This window comes from Pipistrellus hanaki, assembly GCF_964339955.1.
Source record: "Pipistrellus hanaki genome assembly, chromosome: 12".
Lineage (NCBI taxonomy): Eukaryota > Metazoa > Chordata > Mammalia > Chiroptera > Vespertilionidae > Pipistrellus > Pipistrellus hanaki.
This window is the reverse complement of record NC_140514.1, coordinates 52415586-52433906: the sequence shown is the minus strand read 5'-3', so window position 1 is coordinate 52433906 and position 18321 is coordinate 52415586. Positions and strand designations below refer to the sequence as shown.

Here is an 18321-nt window from a genome sequence, read left to right as displayed (position 1 = left end):
TTAGGGTGTGGCCTTCTCCAGAAACCAGACTCTGAGTGGGCCCTGAACCACGTGGGTCATGTTAAGGGATCCCACAAAAAATCAATGGAAAAATATCCTCGGATGAGGATTAACAAAAAAAAAAAAAAAAAAAGGCAAGAAAAAAGAAATGTACACACAGGTGCACCAAAGGACTTGTTCTAGAAAGTTCCTGGCCATGTTATAACACAAAGTTGTAAAAACTTGAGTCTATAAACAATAACATGGATAAAATGTAAAATATCCATACAATGGAGTACCATGTAGCAGGGAGCAGCCCACAAGAGCATGAGTGAGTTTTGCAGCATTATGTTGAGTGAGACAAGCCATCCACAAAGGAATTAACTCAGAAACAGACAAAACCAGCCTATTGGGTTAGACATCAGGAGAGCAGGTGTTTTGAGGAAGGTGAGAGAAATGATTGAGAGGAGCCTGGCAATATTCTATCTTTTTTTTTTTTTTTTTTTAATCCTCACACAATTTTTATTTATTTTAAAATATATTTTATTGATTTCCACAGAGAGGAAGGGAGAGGGATAGAGAGCTAGAAACGTCGATGAGAGAGAAACATCGACCAGCAGTCTCCTGCACACCCCCTACAGTCAAGGGCATGTACATTGGTTGCATATTGTCTCCCATATGCAACCAATGTACATGCCCTTGACCGAAATCGAACCTGGGACCTTTCAGTCCACAGACCAACGCTCTACCACTGAGCCAAATCGGCTTCGGCAATTTTATTTATTTATTTATTTATTTATTTATTTATTTATTTTTTAAGAGAGAGAGAAACATCAATCAGTTGTCTCCCATATACTCCCCACTAGGGATCAAACATGCACCTAGGTATGTGCATTGATTGGAATTGAACCCCCAGCCTTTTGGTATATGGGATGACACTGCAACCAACTGAGCCAACCGCCAGCGCAGTGTTTCCTTTCTTGCTGTAGGTGGTAGTTTCATGGCCTGTATGTTTTGTGCATTTTTCTGTAAGTGTATTATAAATCAGTACAAGTTTTGAAAAAATATTTGAAATTTAAAATTAGCATGGAAGTATTAACAGGGAGGTGCTGATCTTGCTGTGGGAAGAAAGAGAGCCAGAAGAGAAGTGGTTTACGGATTAGAATTGGGTAAGCAAGTACTTATGAAGCATTTGCCATATGCCAGAAATGTCTTACAGGTTTTTATATATATCATCTCATTTAACCTGCCCCAATTAACGAACGAGAAAATGGAGACAATGATCCAACAAGTATTGTTGGAGTGATGCTCAGATTAACTCCAATTCTCAGTGCCATGAGGTGGAAACCAGGGACCTCTGTGCAGAGGCCCTCACTCTTCTCTTGGCAGACTCTGACCTTGTGTCCAAGAGAATTCATGCCCCAGCCCCTGAGGTGCCTGGATTATCCTGGGAGATGAAGATGCTCTTACAGCTCTAACTTCCATCTGTGAAGGAAAAGAGCCACATGCTAACCTGGCAAGCTCAGGGGAGGCCTGCGTGGCAGTTTTACAAACTCAGAGACCTAAAATAACCACAAAATATGGTTTGGAAATTAAATATCTAACTACAAACAGGTTATAGTGGGTAGTCATATCCTAGGCCAATATTTCATTTCACCTGTCAAAGATCAACTTAGATCTTTACTGAGCCCAATTTGCCTTCCTGCCTCTAAGATAACATATCTATGAGATGTCTGGGTAACTTGTAACTTCCCTTTTTCTGGAGCCCCTGGGGCACAACCAAATTCCTTCATTATCATGTTAATTGTTCCTGCACTCACCTAAGTGTGAGTCCATCATTTTACTTTTTATCCAGTCCCAGGGTTTTCCCACAGCTTTGCTTTCTCCCGCCTCCTTACTCCATCACCAATGAATTTCATGTAACCCACCTATGTCCCTCCTTAGATTTCAGTGTATAAATAGAAATGTAACCCGCCATTCTTTGGAGCATTATCTCAATCCGTTGAGGTTCTGCTTTCTGGCATATGTCGACAGTTTGGCTCAAATAAACTCACAAAATTTTTTTTACAGGTTTCAATGGTTTTTTCATTAACACATCTCTTCTAGAACCTTACTGCCTGAAGTGCCTTGTGAATTACATAGTTTTCTTATAAATAGCTTAAGGAGAGTGTGTTATACTTTGTTGAATATAATAAAACTAGAGGCCCGGTGCATGAAAATTCATGTACTGAAAGCGGGGGGGGGGGGGGGGGGGGGGGGGGGAATCCCTCAGCCCAGCCTGCCTCTTTTCACAGTCTGCGAGCCCTTAGGGGTGGGAGGCAACCCAGTGATCAGGGGAAGGCGATGCTCCATCACAACTCTGCTGCTGCCACCCCTGGCTCCAGCCTGGCTCCTGGCTCCCAGCTCCTAAGCCACTGTTGGGGCGGCAGCCCATCCAATATCAACCTCAGCTGAGCCTCGGGCACCCTGGGCGGCTGGGCAGCCACCATCTGAGGCTTGTTTGTGTCTCAGGCCTGCCCTGGGTGGCTGGAAGGCTGAGGGTACTGGGGGATTCCAGAGGCAGGCATGTGGAGCTTTGAGGTTCACTCAGTGGGCCTATTGCCACTCCTTGCAAGGCCTTTGCTTTTGGCTTTGTTTTTTCTAACATCTGACCCTCATCTCCTGACCCCCGCTCTCTCTGGACCAAAGGCCCACCCACCATCTGTGCCAGGTTGGGCAGGCCTGGAAAGCACTGTTTTTGCTGAGGAGCAGGCGCTGGTCTCTTCAGGAGGACATCTCATTACTGGAGCACATAAGACATAAGGCAATTCTCCCCTCATCCTTCCACACCAGGGCTGAGGCTGAGGCTGAGGCTGAGGCCACCAGGCCAAGGGGAAAGGACCCAACCCCAGCAGCCTGCAAACTCTGGGTGCCAGGCCTTTCAGCGGGCGGTTGGCTCTAAGGTAGAGAGGAAAGGACTCATCTCCGCATGCAGTGAGGGGAGTTGCCTGGCCGCCAGGTCACAGTCCCTGTGCTGGCCAGCAGGCAGGAGGAGGCAGGAAGGAACTGCTTGGCTCAAAGCCTGGCTCCTGGCCACACTGTCTGGGAAGCCAGGATGGGGCTGGAGGAGAACTGGGGCTTGAGGCAGCACCCCTCCGGCTGGGCCATTCTGGGGTGCCTGCTGGGGCAGATTTCTCCCAGAGACAGTGGTCTCCTCCATCTACTGTGCTGGGGAAAGAGAGGAGGGTCAGGGAGGCGGTGCAGAGAAAGGAGGAAGCACCAAGTCCCTGGGGAGGGAGCTGGAAGTGAGGGCTGCTTCTCCCCTCTGTCTGGTTTGAGGCTGAGGGTGGCCTGGGGGGCGGGGAGAAGGAGAGGGAGGAGGGAACAGGGTCGTAGATGTGAGACCCAGCATGTCAGAGTCTGACCTGACCTAGCAGATTCTTGGTCTCCACACCGGAAAGGGAGCTGACCAGCCTGGGGCAGGGCTGTGGGGAGAATGGAGTGCTCTGTAGATCCTTGGCTCACAGCAAGTCCTAAATACACCGTCTTTGACAGGTAAACAGCTTTAGCCTGTACTCTGGGCACAGAGGTGGGGGGGGGGGGAGGGAGGCTGGGGTGTGTGTGTGTGTGGCTGTGACTGGCATTTCTGGAGTAATATGCTCCCGGATTAAAAAATTCCAAGGAAGGAAGAGACAAGGGAGGCGAGGCCCGTCGATGCGCAAGCCGACTTTCACTGAGGTTTCTGGCTGCAGCGAGTGGAAGGACCTGCTCGGCGGGAACGTTTTTGTCCCTCCCAGGCGACGTCCGATGGGTGTGTCGGGCAGGGATTGATATTGGACGGGCTGCGCCCTGACAGCGGCTTAGGAGCCAGGAGCCAGGCAGGGAGCCCGGAGCTAAGCAGCCCGTGAGCATGGCCGCCCCCGGCCCACCGCCCCCCACCAGCCACGCGCCCCCTGACGTGCCCTCGGGGCTCGCGCTGTTCCTCACCACTCCCTTCGCCTTCTTCCTGCCCGAGCTGGTGAGTATGGCCCGCGGAGGGACGGCCAGGACCCGCGGGGGCTGGGTCCCTCACCTTTTGGGGGTACGAAGGGGGACCCCAGGAGCTGTTTCTCCCGATCGCTCCAGGGGCTCCAGGACACTCTCCGCGGCTCCTGCGCTCCCCGGGGCCCGCAGCGCGGGGGGTGCCCTCCTTCCCCGCGGGGGGGAGGGGGGTGGTGGTGACGGGGGGGGGGGGGGGGGGGGGGGAGAAGGCGCTGCTAGAATCTTGTGGATCTTCAGGAGAGTTTTGTAAACGGACTTTTATTTTTTATGGGTTTTTTCCCGAGCCACCTTTCTAAAGTTCCAAACGGGGACTCGGCCTCGCCTCCTGAGAGGTCTTCTGGTGCCTTCTTGTCAAGTCAGCTGCCGGTGAACCCGGACTTGGGTGGACTCCCCAGAGGAGGCGGCTTATGACAATCCTGGCCTTAATTTAGGGGTGAGCCACCCTGGCTGCCCACGAGAACCCGTCACCCCAGTGGTGACCCTGGGGTGCCCATGGCTGAACTGGGTCCAATTGCTGCCAGACCCTGGCGTGTCCTGCACAGTGTCTGCTGAGCTGGTCCCCTCCGAGCCCTGTCATCATGCGCTTCCGCTGATGGGGGCACTCAGTCTGGTGAACAAACCAGGACGAAGGAGCTGGCTCTCCCACTCCTGAAATGCCTGCCTGTGGGGGTGCTTCCTCAGCAGCTCTGAGCCAGGCCGCCCTGCCGGGCAGGGAGGGAAAGCCAGAAAGAGATTCCAGCTTCCAACTGGGCCTGGCCAGCCCTCTCACTCTTGTCCTCGGCTTGGAAAGCTGGCCCAACTGAGTGGCCTTTTGGCAAACTGGTTAAAGGGCACCCAGAAAGGAACCGAGGCAGGGCAGGCCCAGCATTTGGGTGGTTCCAGCTGAAACCTCACCCAACAGGCAGATTTCTGCCCCCCCCCCTCCCCCCCCCGCCACACACACCCTCCCAGAGGACACAGCATGGGCATCCTGCCAGGCTGGTGGCATCTTAGTGCTCTTGCAAGTTCTCTGTGCCAGGACCCAGGTGTGTCTTCACCTCAGAACAACGGCATGAATTGCCAGGACTGTGGTTGACTCAATCACATGGTTTGTGTCCACCAGGCAGGCCACAGGTGACACTGCCTTCCCAGCCCCTGACTGCGGGAGGGACACTGTGAGCACTTCTCCAGCAGTCACGCTGTGCTCAAGGAGGTGGCCAGACAGGGAGAGACCATCTGACCTGGTCAATTCCAGGAGTCCAGGCCTGTGGGCTGTGAATTTTTGCACCTCAAACAATAGTCTAGATTTTTGGTGGGGGGGAGGGGGAGATGAAGAAGGAAAGGCCTAGGGACCAGGAGAGACCAACAGGCAGGAGACTGGAGGGAAAGGGCTTCTAGAATCAAGAAAGTACCCACGTGAGCCTCAACTGGGTGGCTCAGTTGGTTGGAGTGCCCTCCCATAAGCCAAAAAGGGTTTCCAGTTTTGATTCCTGGTCCCTGGTAGGGCATGTGCTGGCCCGAGGGTGTGGAGGAGAGGAGCCAGTCTCACTTCCCTCTTCCCTCCCCTTTCTTCTCTTTCTAAAATCAATAAACGTATTGGGGTGGGTGGGTGGATGGGGACATCTCTTGTACCCACTCCCAGGATGCCAACTCCTGCAAGTGGAATTCCTGGAGGAGTGAAGTTCGGGGTTCTGCTGGGCTTAGGTCATCAATATCTTAAGTGGCAGGATATTGTCGGTGGTTCAATGTTATTCATTTATATTTCTTTTGAAATTTCAGATTTATAGCAAAACTGCTGTTAATAGTAGAGATTCCCATATACTCTTTTCTCAGCCTCTCCTGAGGCCCAACTCATGTAGTACAACTATCAAAATTAGTAAGTTAACAGCCCTATCTGGTTTGGCTCAGTGCAGAGAACATCAGCCTGTGGACTGGAGGGTCTCATGTTTGATTCTGGTCAAGGCCACATGCACTGGTTGCGGGCTTCATCCCCAGTAGGGGGTATGCAAGAGGCAGCTGATCAATGATTCTCTCATTGATGATTCTATGTCTCTCCCTCTCCCTTCCTCTTTGAAATCAATAAAACATATTTTTTAAAAATTAGTAAGTTCAGCCGGGACCGGTTTGGCTCAATGGATAGAGCGTTGGCTTGGGGACTGAAGGATCCCGGGTTCGATTCCGGTCAAGGGCATGTACCTTGGTTGCAGGCATATCCCCAGTAGGGGGTATGCAAGAGGCAGCTGATCGATGACTCTCTCTCATTGATGTTTCTAACTCTCTATCTCTCTCCCTTCCTCTCTATACAAAAATCAATAAAATATATTATAAAAAATTAGTAAGTTCACATTGTAACTATGTAGCAACTACCCTATAAACCTATTGAAATTGTGCTGATTTTCCCCTGATGGCATTTTTCTGGCCCGGGATCTAGTCCAGGATTCCACATTGCATTTAGTTGTCCTGTCTCCTTTTCTTATTTAATCTGGAGTAATTTCTCAGTCTTTGTGTTAACACTTTGAAGACTATGGATCAGTTGTTTTGTACAATATCCCGCCATTTGGCCTGTCTAATGTTTCCTCATTACCACTTTATTTTTCCTTCACAGTAATCCTTATTCACTTTAGAAAACTTAGGAAACACTGAAAGAAATATAACTCATATACATACACATATTCATATACATAGTCCTCCTTTACCCATAGTTTTGCTTTCTGTGGTTTAAGTTACCCATGATCAACTGTGACCTGATAATATTAAATAGAAAATTCCAGTAATGAACAATTCGTAAGTTTTAAATTGTGTGCCAATCTGCAGTAGTGTAATGAAATCTCTCGCTGTCCACTGTCAGCCCAGGATGCGAATCATCCCTTTGTCCAGTGTCTCTGCACCGTATACACCTCCCGCCTGTTGCGGCCACCGTGGTTATAAGATCAGTGGTTTACAGTATCACAGAGTGTTCCGGTCACCCTTGTTTTACATAAGAATGGCCCCAAACCACAAGGGTAATGATGCTGGCAATTCGGATATGCCAAAGAGAAGCCATAAAGTGCTTCCTTAAAGTGAAAAGTTCAAAGTTCTAAATTTAATAATGAAAGGAAAAAAAAATCATGCTGAGGTTGCTAAGTCTATGATAAGAATGAGTCTTTCATCTGTGAGGTTGTGAAGAAGGAAAAAGAATTTCATGCTAGTCGCTGAGAGAGAAAGAAACCAAGTTTATTACAGTACATTGTTATAATTGTTCTGTTTTATTACTAGTTATTGTTGGTAATCTATTGCTGCACCTATTTACAAATTAAACTTTATCGTGTGTGTGTGTGTGTGTGTGTGTGTGTGTGTGTGGTTTGGTGCTGTCCTGTCTGAGGTCTCAGGCATTCACTGAGGGTCTTGGGCTGTGGCCCCGGCAGGTAAGAGGGGACCACTGTACACATGGACTTATCTAGTTGGGTTATTCTGTTTATGCTGCTTTGTGCTGGCTTTCTCCTTAAAGAAGCCTTCTTAACATGCAATATAGAATCATGTGTGCCTCACATCTGAGGAGGGAGGAGGTAACTAGGAGAGGAGGGGAGAACATCGAGGTGAGTGGCCGATTCTTGACCCCGTGGAGCAGAAGGCTTGCTGGGCTGGAGAGGGAAGTGCAGAGTCAGCAGCAGAAGCCCCTCTCTGACCCTGCTCTGCTGGCCGTGCTGTCCACTGCTGCCCACGGGGCTGACCACAGAGCACCAGGCCTGGGGGTCCCAGTAGATTCTCTGTCGTAGGGCCCAAGGCATCACAGACGGTATGTTTTTCTAAGGATATGAGTCTAGAGAAAAGGGTCTAAAACTGGGAGCCCAGGCCAGCAAAAGGAGGCAGAGGAAGCGAAATCAGTAACCTTGCTTCAGACGCAGACATGGGTGGCATCTGCAGGCACATGTCCCTCCAGCCACTGTCTCCTAACTGCCCACTGTGAAGACTGGAGAGCAGGGCTGGTGTCCAGGGCATTCCCAGGGGAGTGAGGATAGCAGAATTATAAACAAGGGGCACGCCGAGGCCCCGACTCCGCTCCTCCACCCTGTGCCCCCTGCTGCCTAGACAGTGGCAGCTCTTGTATTTCCGGACGATGACAGACTAGGATGGCAGAGGGTCCAGGGGGGCCTTAGTGTCCTCTAGCTGCTCTGCTCCCTGCAGCCTGCTCTCACAAGGTTTTTGTCTAAGTGGCCTTATTTTAGAGTCTTTAACATTAAAATTCACATTTTAAACTTTTGAATTTACAGTAATGATGGATCCGCAGGCAGCTGCAAAATTAGTTCAGGAAGGGCTCCCGCCTTCGTTACATCTGTCATCAGGCTGGTGACAATTTCAAACCAGGAACCCGGGGTGGTAAGGTGTGCCTGCATAGGTTTATGTGCCTATATCTTCACCTGACGAAAGATCTACCTCAGTATCTGTTTTCACTAACGGAGAGAAAGCTGAAGAGGATTTTTGCTTCTATGAAAAAGGCAAAACTAGTGCCTGGTGCTCGCTTGCAGCAGCCAGTAGAGGCAGTGGCACCCCAGCAGCAAGAGTGGCCCCGCCGACCAGCTTCTGCCCAGGAACCACCCTCAGCATCGCCGCATCTCAGCACCGGCCCAGAGCTCTGAGCTGAGTCTGGGCGCCCCTGGGCTTTATCGCCATTGATTTTGTGTCTGTTAGCAAGATGGGTCCTACGTGAACAGAAATAAGAGAGCTCGTAAAGGTGTTCTAGTTGGCGTGAAACTGGACGTAATTAAGCGTGTTTAGTATGATTGGTAGGTTATTTTGGGGGTGTGAACTAGCAAAACGTTTCCTCAGTAAATTAATGGTAATTGCTTCTTAGCTTTATGCCATTTCGGCTTCATAGGAACCTCCACTTTCAGATAGTGGGGAGCCTGTACCTCTGGGTCGTTTTCTCACATGTGTAGATTTCTGTAGCCGCCACCACAATCAAGATACAGAACTGTTCCGTCTCACAAAGACCTCCGTCCCAGTTCTCTTTTATGGTCTCCTCCACCGCATTCCAACCCTGTCCCCCACCCACCTCTTGAACCCTGGGAGCTACTAATTCTGACTCGATAATTTTGGTTTTTTGAGAAAGTAAGATAAATAAATGGAATCACACAGCATGTGGCTTTTTGAAACTGGCTCCCTCCCCTCAGCCAGTTTCTTGAGGGCCACCCAGGTTACTGTGTATCCACAGCTCCTTCCTTCTCACTGCTTCGCAGTGGTCCCTGGAGCGGACCTGCGACCCATTGGGAAATGCTCGGCTGCTGACCACTGCTAGCTCCTCTGAGTAAAGCTGCTGTGGATGTTCGGGACGGGCTTTGTGTGGCTGTCATCATCCTTTCTCTGGGATAACGCTGACTGTGACTGCTGATTGTGTATTAAGTGCATGCTTGGTTTTTATTAAGAAACTGACAAACCCTTCTCCAGAGGTGCTGTACTATTTTACATTCCCACCAGCAACAGAAAAAGGCTTTTGATATTTTAACATTCACATTTGTATGTTATTTGATTTATAGTGGAATTTAGATTTCTCATTTGAAAACCATATTAATTTCAAAATATAGTCTCTTTCGTTCAGTGAGTGGAGGTGCCATTCCGCCCCCCACCCCTCTCTTCAGAGCAGACAGTGCTGGGTGGGGTGACCCTATGATTGCCTGATTTCCTGCAAGGTTGACACGTCTGCTCTTTGCTCCTTTAGGAGCTGAGGTGACTCAGCTGACAGGACTTATGAATAAGAGTCCAGGGAAGTCTTGTAACCTTTGACCTTTTCACTACTTAACTTACAAATTAAATTTTTGACTAATTAAAAATAAGTAGCTAAGAAGATCTCTAGTGAGTCAGCAAGTTAGAAGGCGAGATGACTCCCTGGTGTTCATGTTGCCTCTGAGCTGCTGGCCTGGCCTGTTCAGCAGTGGAGAAGTGCCACCTCTCTCTCCTTTCTCTCTCTTTCTCTCTCTCTCTGTCCCTCTCTCCTCCCTCGTCTTCAAGTGAGGATTTTAAAAAAAGGTTTGTCAGAAGGTTCTGCTACTTAATTGCTGTGAGACCCTGGGCAGGTCACTGAACCACTCTGAGCCTCAACAATGAGGCAGAACAGTCAGGACCTCATGAGACACCTCCGTGATTTCCGCAAGGGTTTTCCCGGGCAGCAGAGAAGTGTCAGCTTTACTGTTTCACTGCTGCTGGTCATCGGACCTCTTCCTAGAGAGCTGGTGGCTTGTGAGTAGATTCAAAATGCGAATCCACAAGCATTTATCAAGATGCCAGGGCTGCTCTCGCCCCAGACTTTGCTCTTTGGGAAAACAGGAATAGGTGGTGGTGATGAGGGGTAATATCCAAGGGTGAGGTCACCCGAGCAGGAGAACAGAACGAAGCAGCAAGGGTCATATCTGCCTTCTTACCTTTACATTCCTTTGCTTGGCACAGAGTAGGTCTCACTAAATATCTGCTCAGTGAGCGCATGAGATTCACATGGAGCCACCCCCTCTTTCCCGCAGCCTGACTTTCTATGTGTTGCCCTCTAGTCCCAGGCAGTCCTCGTCTGGACCAGGAAATGTCTCACCCCTCAAGCCAAGCCCTTCAGGAATGCCAGGCCCTGGAGTAAGCCCATCCTGATGAGATCCCGGGGCCATGGGCAGTTGTGGCTGAGCACCCTCCATCCCACCTGGGCTGCTCTCCACATGTTCCCGCATCCCTCCTGCAAGCCAGGGGTTACACCTTACCTTGCCTTACCTTACCTTACCTTACCTTACCTGACTTTCCCTTACCTGTATGGAATTGACATGAACAAAACTGACTTGCCCTGGGTCCCGGATTTCCTACTGCACATCAAAGCCTCCTAGTTGATCATTATCTGTGCTCCTGAAGATGCAGCCATAACCATTTTTGTTAGCAATGGCTGAATGGTGTAACAATTTAGATATCAAACTGACCCCTGGCACTACTGCATTCCTTGTCCTTTTGTCTTGTCAGCCATTAGACCTGAGTTGCAGTATAAGAAGCACTGTAACAGGTCTGACAGCGGAGAACCATCTGTGCCAGTGCTGGGTCCTCTGTCTGCTCCGACCCTACCCCCCTGCAAGCAAAAGACCCCGTAATAAATCCTGTTATTCCTTCGGAGGTGCCTGCTTCGCTCTGTGGTCTGAAGTTTCCTTCTCCTTACGGTGGCCTTATGCCCCCGCCCCCCGTCAGACACAAGATATCTCCATCACCACACAGGTGCCTCCTTGCCCATTTACAATCACAATAACTCCCCTCCTGCCCACCCCTTCTGAGCCCCCGGCTCACTAACTGTTCTCCATTTCCTGCCTTTGCAAAGGGGGGAACTGTGGGACAGGGTCGCCCTGGAGGAGGAGTGCAGGGACCCTGGGGTTGGAGCCACTGCCGTTGCCGCTGGCGGGACAGTGACAGGGCCTGGGAGCCAGGAACTGTGGTTGCAGAATTCCGGACCCCATCACAGAAGGATGGCCTTGAGCTGAGAGACACAGGGAACTAGCAGGCAACCATCCACACCCACCCCGCTGGTCTGGACTTAGAGTCCTCTCCTTCCCCTGACTGGCCAAGCCATGAGTGATGTCTCCTGAACCAGTGGCTTCCATCAGGGCAGACTAGCTGCCTGCTGCAGGTCAGCCAGCGGATTCACTGCAGGCGCGGAGGGAGGGGCCCGCACATTCTGACCCGCTGGACATGGGGCCCGGGATAAGAAGCCTCACCCCCCTATAAGAAGTGCCCCACCTGCTGCCAATACCCTTCCAGGAGCTTTTCCCCTGGGGCACGGGGCACAGCGGGACCTCGGGAGGCAGGAGAGCTTTCTAGAATGTCATCCAGATTGAGAAGCAGAAGGAAGCGGCCCAGGAGGAACGGGTGGAGGTTCCCTGGCCTTTATCCCTCTTATCTCAAACCTGTCCTCTCCTGCATCCTCTCCTACCTGCCGGCCAGTTTTGCCCTTCAGCCGCCTCCTCCTGGTCTGCCCCATCCGGCCAGGCGGACTGCTGCCGGCGGCCCACACAGGCCTGACCTGTAGCAACAAACACTGTACCCGCATTCCAGGGCAGCTGGAGCCAGCTCCCCGCCCTCCTGCTTCAGGCTGCCCCCAGAAGGGCAGGGCCGCAGAGGGCTCCCCACCCAGGGGCCCGGGACCGTGGGCGTGGGGCGCAGAATCTTCCCACCTATTTCAGAGAAGTCCACCCATCTCAGCCCTTCGCCCCAACTGGAGTCTCAGAGCTTTGTGCTTCTGCCTCTGCCCTGTTCGCAGCCCCCACCCGCCCATCGGACCCTCTCTCAGCCCAGTGATCTGGTGGGGGAGAGGGGTGTTTATTTGAGCGTCACCATCTCTGATGGCACATTTTTATGTAGTTCTTCCTGTGTGCCAGGCCACATAGTGCCGCTGGGGTGGAGAGGAGGTGGGAGATGGGAAAGCCCCTCAGGAAATCCTGAATGTTCTCCCAGGAAAGCTGCTCCCAGGGGGCCTGGGAGGTGGGGGCACAGGAGATGCATAGGGACAAAACCAAAGGGTGCCCGTCCTCCTGGGGGAAATGCCCGTCTGTGGCTGGGCCTCGGCGGCAGGCCCGGAGGTGTCAGGTGGTGCCACCTGCATGCGAATCAGGCCCAAGAAGATGAGAGTGAGCAGCTAGCGAGTGAGGAGAAGCTAGCAACCCCCTCCTACCGCCTTTCTCCAGTTGCTCAGCAGCTCATACGAAGCACCTGCTGTGTGCCAGGCTCTGTGCCCTGCATCGAGGACACAAAGGCCACAGGGCAGGGTCCTGCATTCAGGAGCTCAGGGTTCTGGGGAGGAGGCCACAAAGAGAGAATGCCCTGAGGGAGGTCACTGAGGGCGGCCTGGGCACTTGGTAGTTAAGGGGGCTTCCTGGAGGAGGTGGCCTCGGTCTGGTTCCTGCCCTGGAGGGTCTGCTCATAGACAAGGGGGGAGGGAGGTGCTGAGTGGGCCGTTCGTGGGGACTGGAGTGAATGTGATGTCCTGGGCCCCCGGTGCCTGACGAAGGACAGGACACAGTCGCTGGTCACAAAGTGTCTGTGGTTTCCTGGGGGAAGGAGGAGGTGGGGGGACCTGCCTGAACCCAACACTAAGACTCATCCGGTGACTTCCTGAAACATGTGAAGGGACACACATGTAATAAACATGGGCGCCAAAGAGGAGAGGCCAGGGTGGGGATGGATGCACTTGGGGGCTTCTTTGGGTGGTTTTAGTACTTTCTTTTCTTTTTTCTTTTCTTTTTTTTAAACTCTCTTTTAAAGTAACTTTTTTCACACATTTAAAAAAAATATATATTTTATTGATTTTGTACAGAGAGAAAGGGAGAGAGATAGAGAGTTAGAAACATTGATGAGACAGAGTCATCAATCAGCTGCCTCTTGCATACCTCCTACTGGGGATATGCCTGCAACCAAGGTACATGCCCTTGACCGGAGTCGAACACTGGGACCCTTCAGTCCCCAAGCCGACGCTCTATCCATTGAGCCAAACTGGTTTCGGCAGGTTTCAGTACTTTCTAACTTGCTAAGGTGCATAAGTAAAAAAATTAAAAAGTAGCCGAAACCGGTGTGGCTCAGTGGATAGAGCGTCGGCCTGTGGACTGAAAGGTCCCAGGTTCGATTCCTGTGTGGGGGGTGCAGGAGGCGGCTGGTAGATGTTTCTCTCTCATCGACATTTATAGCTCTCTATCCCTCTTCCTTCCTCTCTGGAAAATCAACAAAATATATTTTAAAAAAATTAAAAAGTAACCCCCCCCCTCCCCCCCCCCAATGCTTAGTTTGGGTGTTGTTGTTTTTCAGGGACAAGGAGGAAAAGTCCTTTCGACTTTGGCAGGACAGGAATGTTTTTATTATTCCACCTTCTATTACCCTGTGAGCCAGGCTGTTTAGTCAGTCAGAAGCTGGGCTGTGGAGACCAGGTCTGAATGGGTGGGTGTGGTCCAGGGGAGGAAGCGGTGGCAGGGAGGGCAGGAGGAAGACCGAGGAGGCCTGGCTGACTCACCTCCCCTCCTGCGGAGACATCCTGCCCCTCCCGGCTGGAGTTCACCCCAGGGTGGGCCCTGATTTCCCTGGCGGGCAGCCAGCCTGGTCCTGAGGGCTCTTGTGGGCACCAAGGTCTCCTTAGATGACCTGGTCTGCCAGGAGCAGCCTGGACGGAGCTCCGGCCAGCACTGTTGTCCCGGAGTGGACCGGATGACACGGGGCCCCACTGGGGACGAGGGCTCTAGGGCGGGCAATTTCCTCTGAGCTTTAAAGCCACAGAGAGAAAGTCTCACTCCATGAGTCAGGATGAGTGAGTGAGTGTTCGGAGGTGTCCTGGGTTGAATTATGGAGCATAGAACTTCCATGTAAATGCTAGTTGTTTGGGAGCCTGCGTTCAGGTCCAGGCCTGCCCCGTCCCGGTGGGTAACAGGAGGAAGTAGCTGGCCTCTCAGGACCGGTTTAGGGGGTGATGATGCCCAGAAAGAGTCCCGAGGCTGCCAGTCCCCAGACACCGGAGGAGCTGCCTGTGGGCTGTGAGCAGCACCCGCGGGATCGGCTGGAGCTGCCACAGGGAGGCCTGCAGCAGGCAGGACAGCCCGGGCACCTGGCTCCCTGGGCTTGCTCTGGGCCTTTTCCTCCCAGCGGGAGGCTTCGTGGTGGTGGTGCAGCCTGTGTCCACCCAAAGATGAGGAGGGAAAGAAGAGGCCAAACTGTCATGTCATAAAAATGAAAACAAGCTGTCAAAAAAGGAATGCAGTGGTGGTGGGTGAGACCCGCGGTGCGAAATGCGGTCAGCTATGCAGAAAGACCTGCCACTGGGTATCGCCTGTGGGGCGCCTCCCTGCTTCTCAGCTCCGGGCCGCCCCACCCGAGCCCACACCCCAGCCTTGGCCAGGAGACTGGGCTCTGCAGAGCTGAGATTACACATCTCTGGGGCTTCTCCTTTGTGCTTCACACGGGGTCATGGCTCGGGCAGCATCTGTCTTCAGGAACAGGTGGTGCGTGAAGTTCACTCTGCTGCAGCAGCTCAGCCCTTGCTCCAGCCCCTCACCTGCTCCAGACCCTCACCTGCCACAGCCCCTTACCTGCCCCAGCCCCTCACCTGCCACAGCCCCTTACCTGCCCCAACCTCTCACCTGTCCCTGCCCCTCACCTGCCCCAGCCTCTCACCTGTCCCAGCCCCTCACCTGCCTCAGCCCCTCCTCTGCTCCTGCCCCTCACCTGCCTCAGCCCCTCACCTGCCCCAGCCCCTCACCTGCCCCAGCCATCACCTGTCCCTGCCCCTCACCTGCCTCAGCCCCTCACCTGCTCCAGACCCTCACCTGCCCCAGCCCCTCCTCTGCTCCTGCCCCTCACCTGCTCCAGACCCTCAGAGATCTCTCAGCCCCCAGCTGCTCTCTCCAGGTGGGCAGATCCTCACAAAGCAAAGGCAGTCCTCTTTTCTTTACTGTTCAAAAGTCTTTCATAGGTCTCTGTCATCCAGCACAGTGTCTTTCTTCTTTCTTTGTAAATATTTATTGATTGATTTGAGAGAGAGAGAGAGGGTAAAGGAGGAAAGAAAGGAGGGAGGGAGGGAGAGAGGGAGGGAGGGAGGGAGAGAGAGAGAGAGAGAGAGAGAGAGAGAGAGAGAGAGAGAGAGGGAGAGAGATATTTATTGTTCCACTTATTTATGCATTCCCTGGTTGATTCTTGTACGTGCCCTGACCAAGGATTGAACCTGCAACTTTGGTGCACTGGAATGATGCTCCTGCCGACTGAGTACCCTTCCACGGCCCTTCCAGGGCCCTTCTCTCTTAATCGCATGTGTTGGTTGTTTGGGGTTAGTTAAAACCCCGTCACTGAGTCAAGCAGTCCCTCTCGAAGGCCAGCCCACTGATTGATGGACTGGATCTCATTTCAGAAATCTACAAACTAGTGTGTGCACACAAGCCCACACACATACCTTTCTTTCCTACACAAATCAAAGCACACTGAGGGCTGTGCATTCTACAATTCTTCAACTTTGTTTCATTTTCATATAAAAAGAGTCTTTCATTCTTTGGAAGGCTGCTGAGTGTTCCACTGTGCAGACCTCACTGGTCCTCACTGGGTGGGCACTGAGGAAGATCCTATCTTTTGTGTAACCAGCAAGCTGCAGCAAACAATCCTGTGCATTTGTCGTTTTGCTCATGTATATTATTTGCAGGGCAACTTTCCAAAAGTGAAATTACTGGGTGGAACAGTATGTGCATTGATATTGTCACAACGGTAAAGCAGATGCTGGCACCATTAATTAACCTGGAGATGGCAGTGGACCTCAATCTGGGCTCTATGTGGGCTTGAGTATCTGAGAGTCCCCAGATTTGTAGACAAAAATTGTGCATATGCATAGTTACATTTTCCTAGGCAACCAAAGCTTTCATCAAGTCTGTGGAAGGGTGTGTCTTACTCATCGCACTGATTGGTCTCCGAGCTCCTCCAGTGTGAGCTTCCCATCCACCAGGAAGACCAACCTCGCACATTCCCTGCCTGAGTCTTTCTCAGGGAACACCCCTCCCATCTTCTCTGCCATTCCAAATGACTACGGCTAGCAGGGCCAACCATGCCTACCCAGCACTCACCACTTGCACGAGAACCACATGGGAAGGGTCTGTGCGCTCCCCACCACCCCCATTAGATGGACATGGACATGGAGGCACAGGTGAGTTAAGTAGCCTGCACAACAGTCAGCACTGGGATTGGAACCCAGGAGGAACAATGCCGGCCTGCTCTGGAGTGACTATGAGTGGGAGTCAAGAGCTGGGGTCCTGGGGCCCTCGTCCTGGCTGCATCATTGGGACACCCTCTCTCACCCATTCAATCAGGATCTCTGAGCAGGACTCAGATCTGTGGGCTTTCTCAAAGTCCCCGATGATCCCAGGGCTTTAGAAAGGGAAGCAAGACTCAGCGCAGATCTGCAGTCAGCTGTTTGTCCCCAGACTCTGAATAGGGGCTGTTAGGCCAGTGCTGATATGTGTGAGGGCTCTTCCACCAGCGACCTAATTGCAAGGGATCTGCTTTAGGCTCTAGAGTAGGGGTGTCGAACTCAATCAGAGAAGGGGCCAAAATCTAAAATCCAGCCTAAATCGCGGGCTGAATGGTTTACTGAACAGTCATAAACTGACAATGTCATAAACTGAGAGCGGAGTGCAGTGATGACAGCGCGGTGCGGGCCACATTGCAAGGCCGGGCGGGCTGGATTTGGCCCGCGGGCCTTGTGTTTGACACATGTGCTCTAGAGGGAAACAAGGGACCAGACTTATTTTAAGCTCCATCCTCCCTGAAGAGATTCCATCAAGTGTCAGCTCAGCCTTTGGAAAAGGCATGGATGAGTATTCTGTGTATGTTCACAGGAAACAGACTCTGCCTAAATATACGTGATCACCACACCCAGTGATAATGCAGCATTCTCCCACAGGGAGCCCCAGCCCCAAACATCTAAGTGTGTCTCCTGCTCTTGGGAAATACAAAATGAGGATTAAAATGAGAGAGTGTTTGAGGCTGCCAAGAAAATCTGGAAAACTAAATATGAGATTTTTAAAAAGCTGGGAAGACAAACACTCGACGTTACCTTACCGGTAGAGAACCAACGCAGCCTGTTTGACACGGAAACGAGATACCACTTCCCTGGGCTTCACTCCCTGGGGCTTGTCCTTGGCCCGGGTCCCTTCTACTGCTCAGAAGGTGGAGGGTGTGGAAATCAAAGTAAATAGCATTCCTGAGCCACTCATTGATTGTGCAACCCTGAAGCCCTTTCTGAAAATTCCCAGGCAATCCGAGTAGATGCCCAAATGCTCAGAGGCCAGGTGTGAAATCTGATCGTGTGCAAGGCCAGCAGTGTCCTGCCTCGAGTTCTGTGTGACTTCAGGCCTCAGTCCCCCCCAGCACCCTCCACCTCACAGACTGTGCTGAGAATTAAGGGCAGACCTGTAAGAGATGTGTGCGTGGCAGTGTTGGGTCAGGGCACTTCTGCCGGCAGGAGGAGACAGGTACTGACAGGCATGGTGGGGCTGAGGCACCCTATCCCGCCTCAGCCTGGCACAGGTGAGCTGGCAGTAAGTGGCGGAAGATATCAAGTGGCAGCTCTCGGGTCTTAGAAAGTTTCTAAGGGCATACAGACCTAGTGAGGCCGTCTGAGTGGATGCATGTCACAAACTGTGAAGCCTGCTGAATGTGAAGTGGTGGTGGCACTACGCGATTCATTCAGCACACAATGTTCTCTGACCCCCTCCCACCTACTTTGTTCCAGAACCTGTGCTGGGCACACGGAGTTCAACAGTGAATGGCACAAACCATTCTCTGCCCTCAGGTCTAATGTGAGTCTAAAATATTGCAAGCTCCAGTGTAATGACTAAA

The 18321-nt window shown here is 51.9% G+C and overlaps 1 protein-coding gene across 2 annotated transcripts in view; it reads left to right on the top strand.

Moving 5' to 3' along the window:
• The first annotated feature begins 3425 nt into the window (after positions 1-3425).
• LOC311630871 (MAL-like protein) overlaps positions 3426-18321 on the top strand; it is a 24541-nt gene continuing 9645 nt past the window's right edge. Inside the window, exon 1 of one of the 2 annotated variants that reach the window (XM_084900371.1) lies at positions 3426-3976. In XM_084900371.1, the coding sequence (XP_084756497.1) occupies positions 3869-3976 (108 nt within the window). In that variant the 5' untranslated portion in view covers positions 3426-3868. The remainder of the gene's footprint in view (positions 3977-18321) is intronic. The other variant, XR_014796475.1, reaches the window with a different exon arrangement.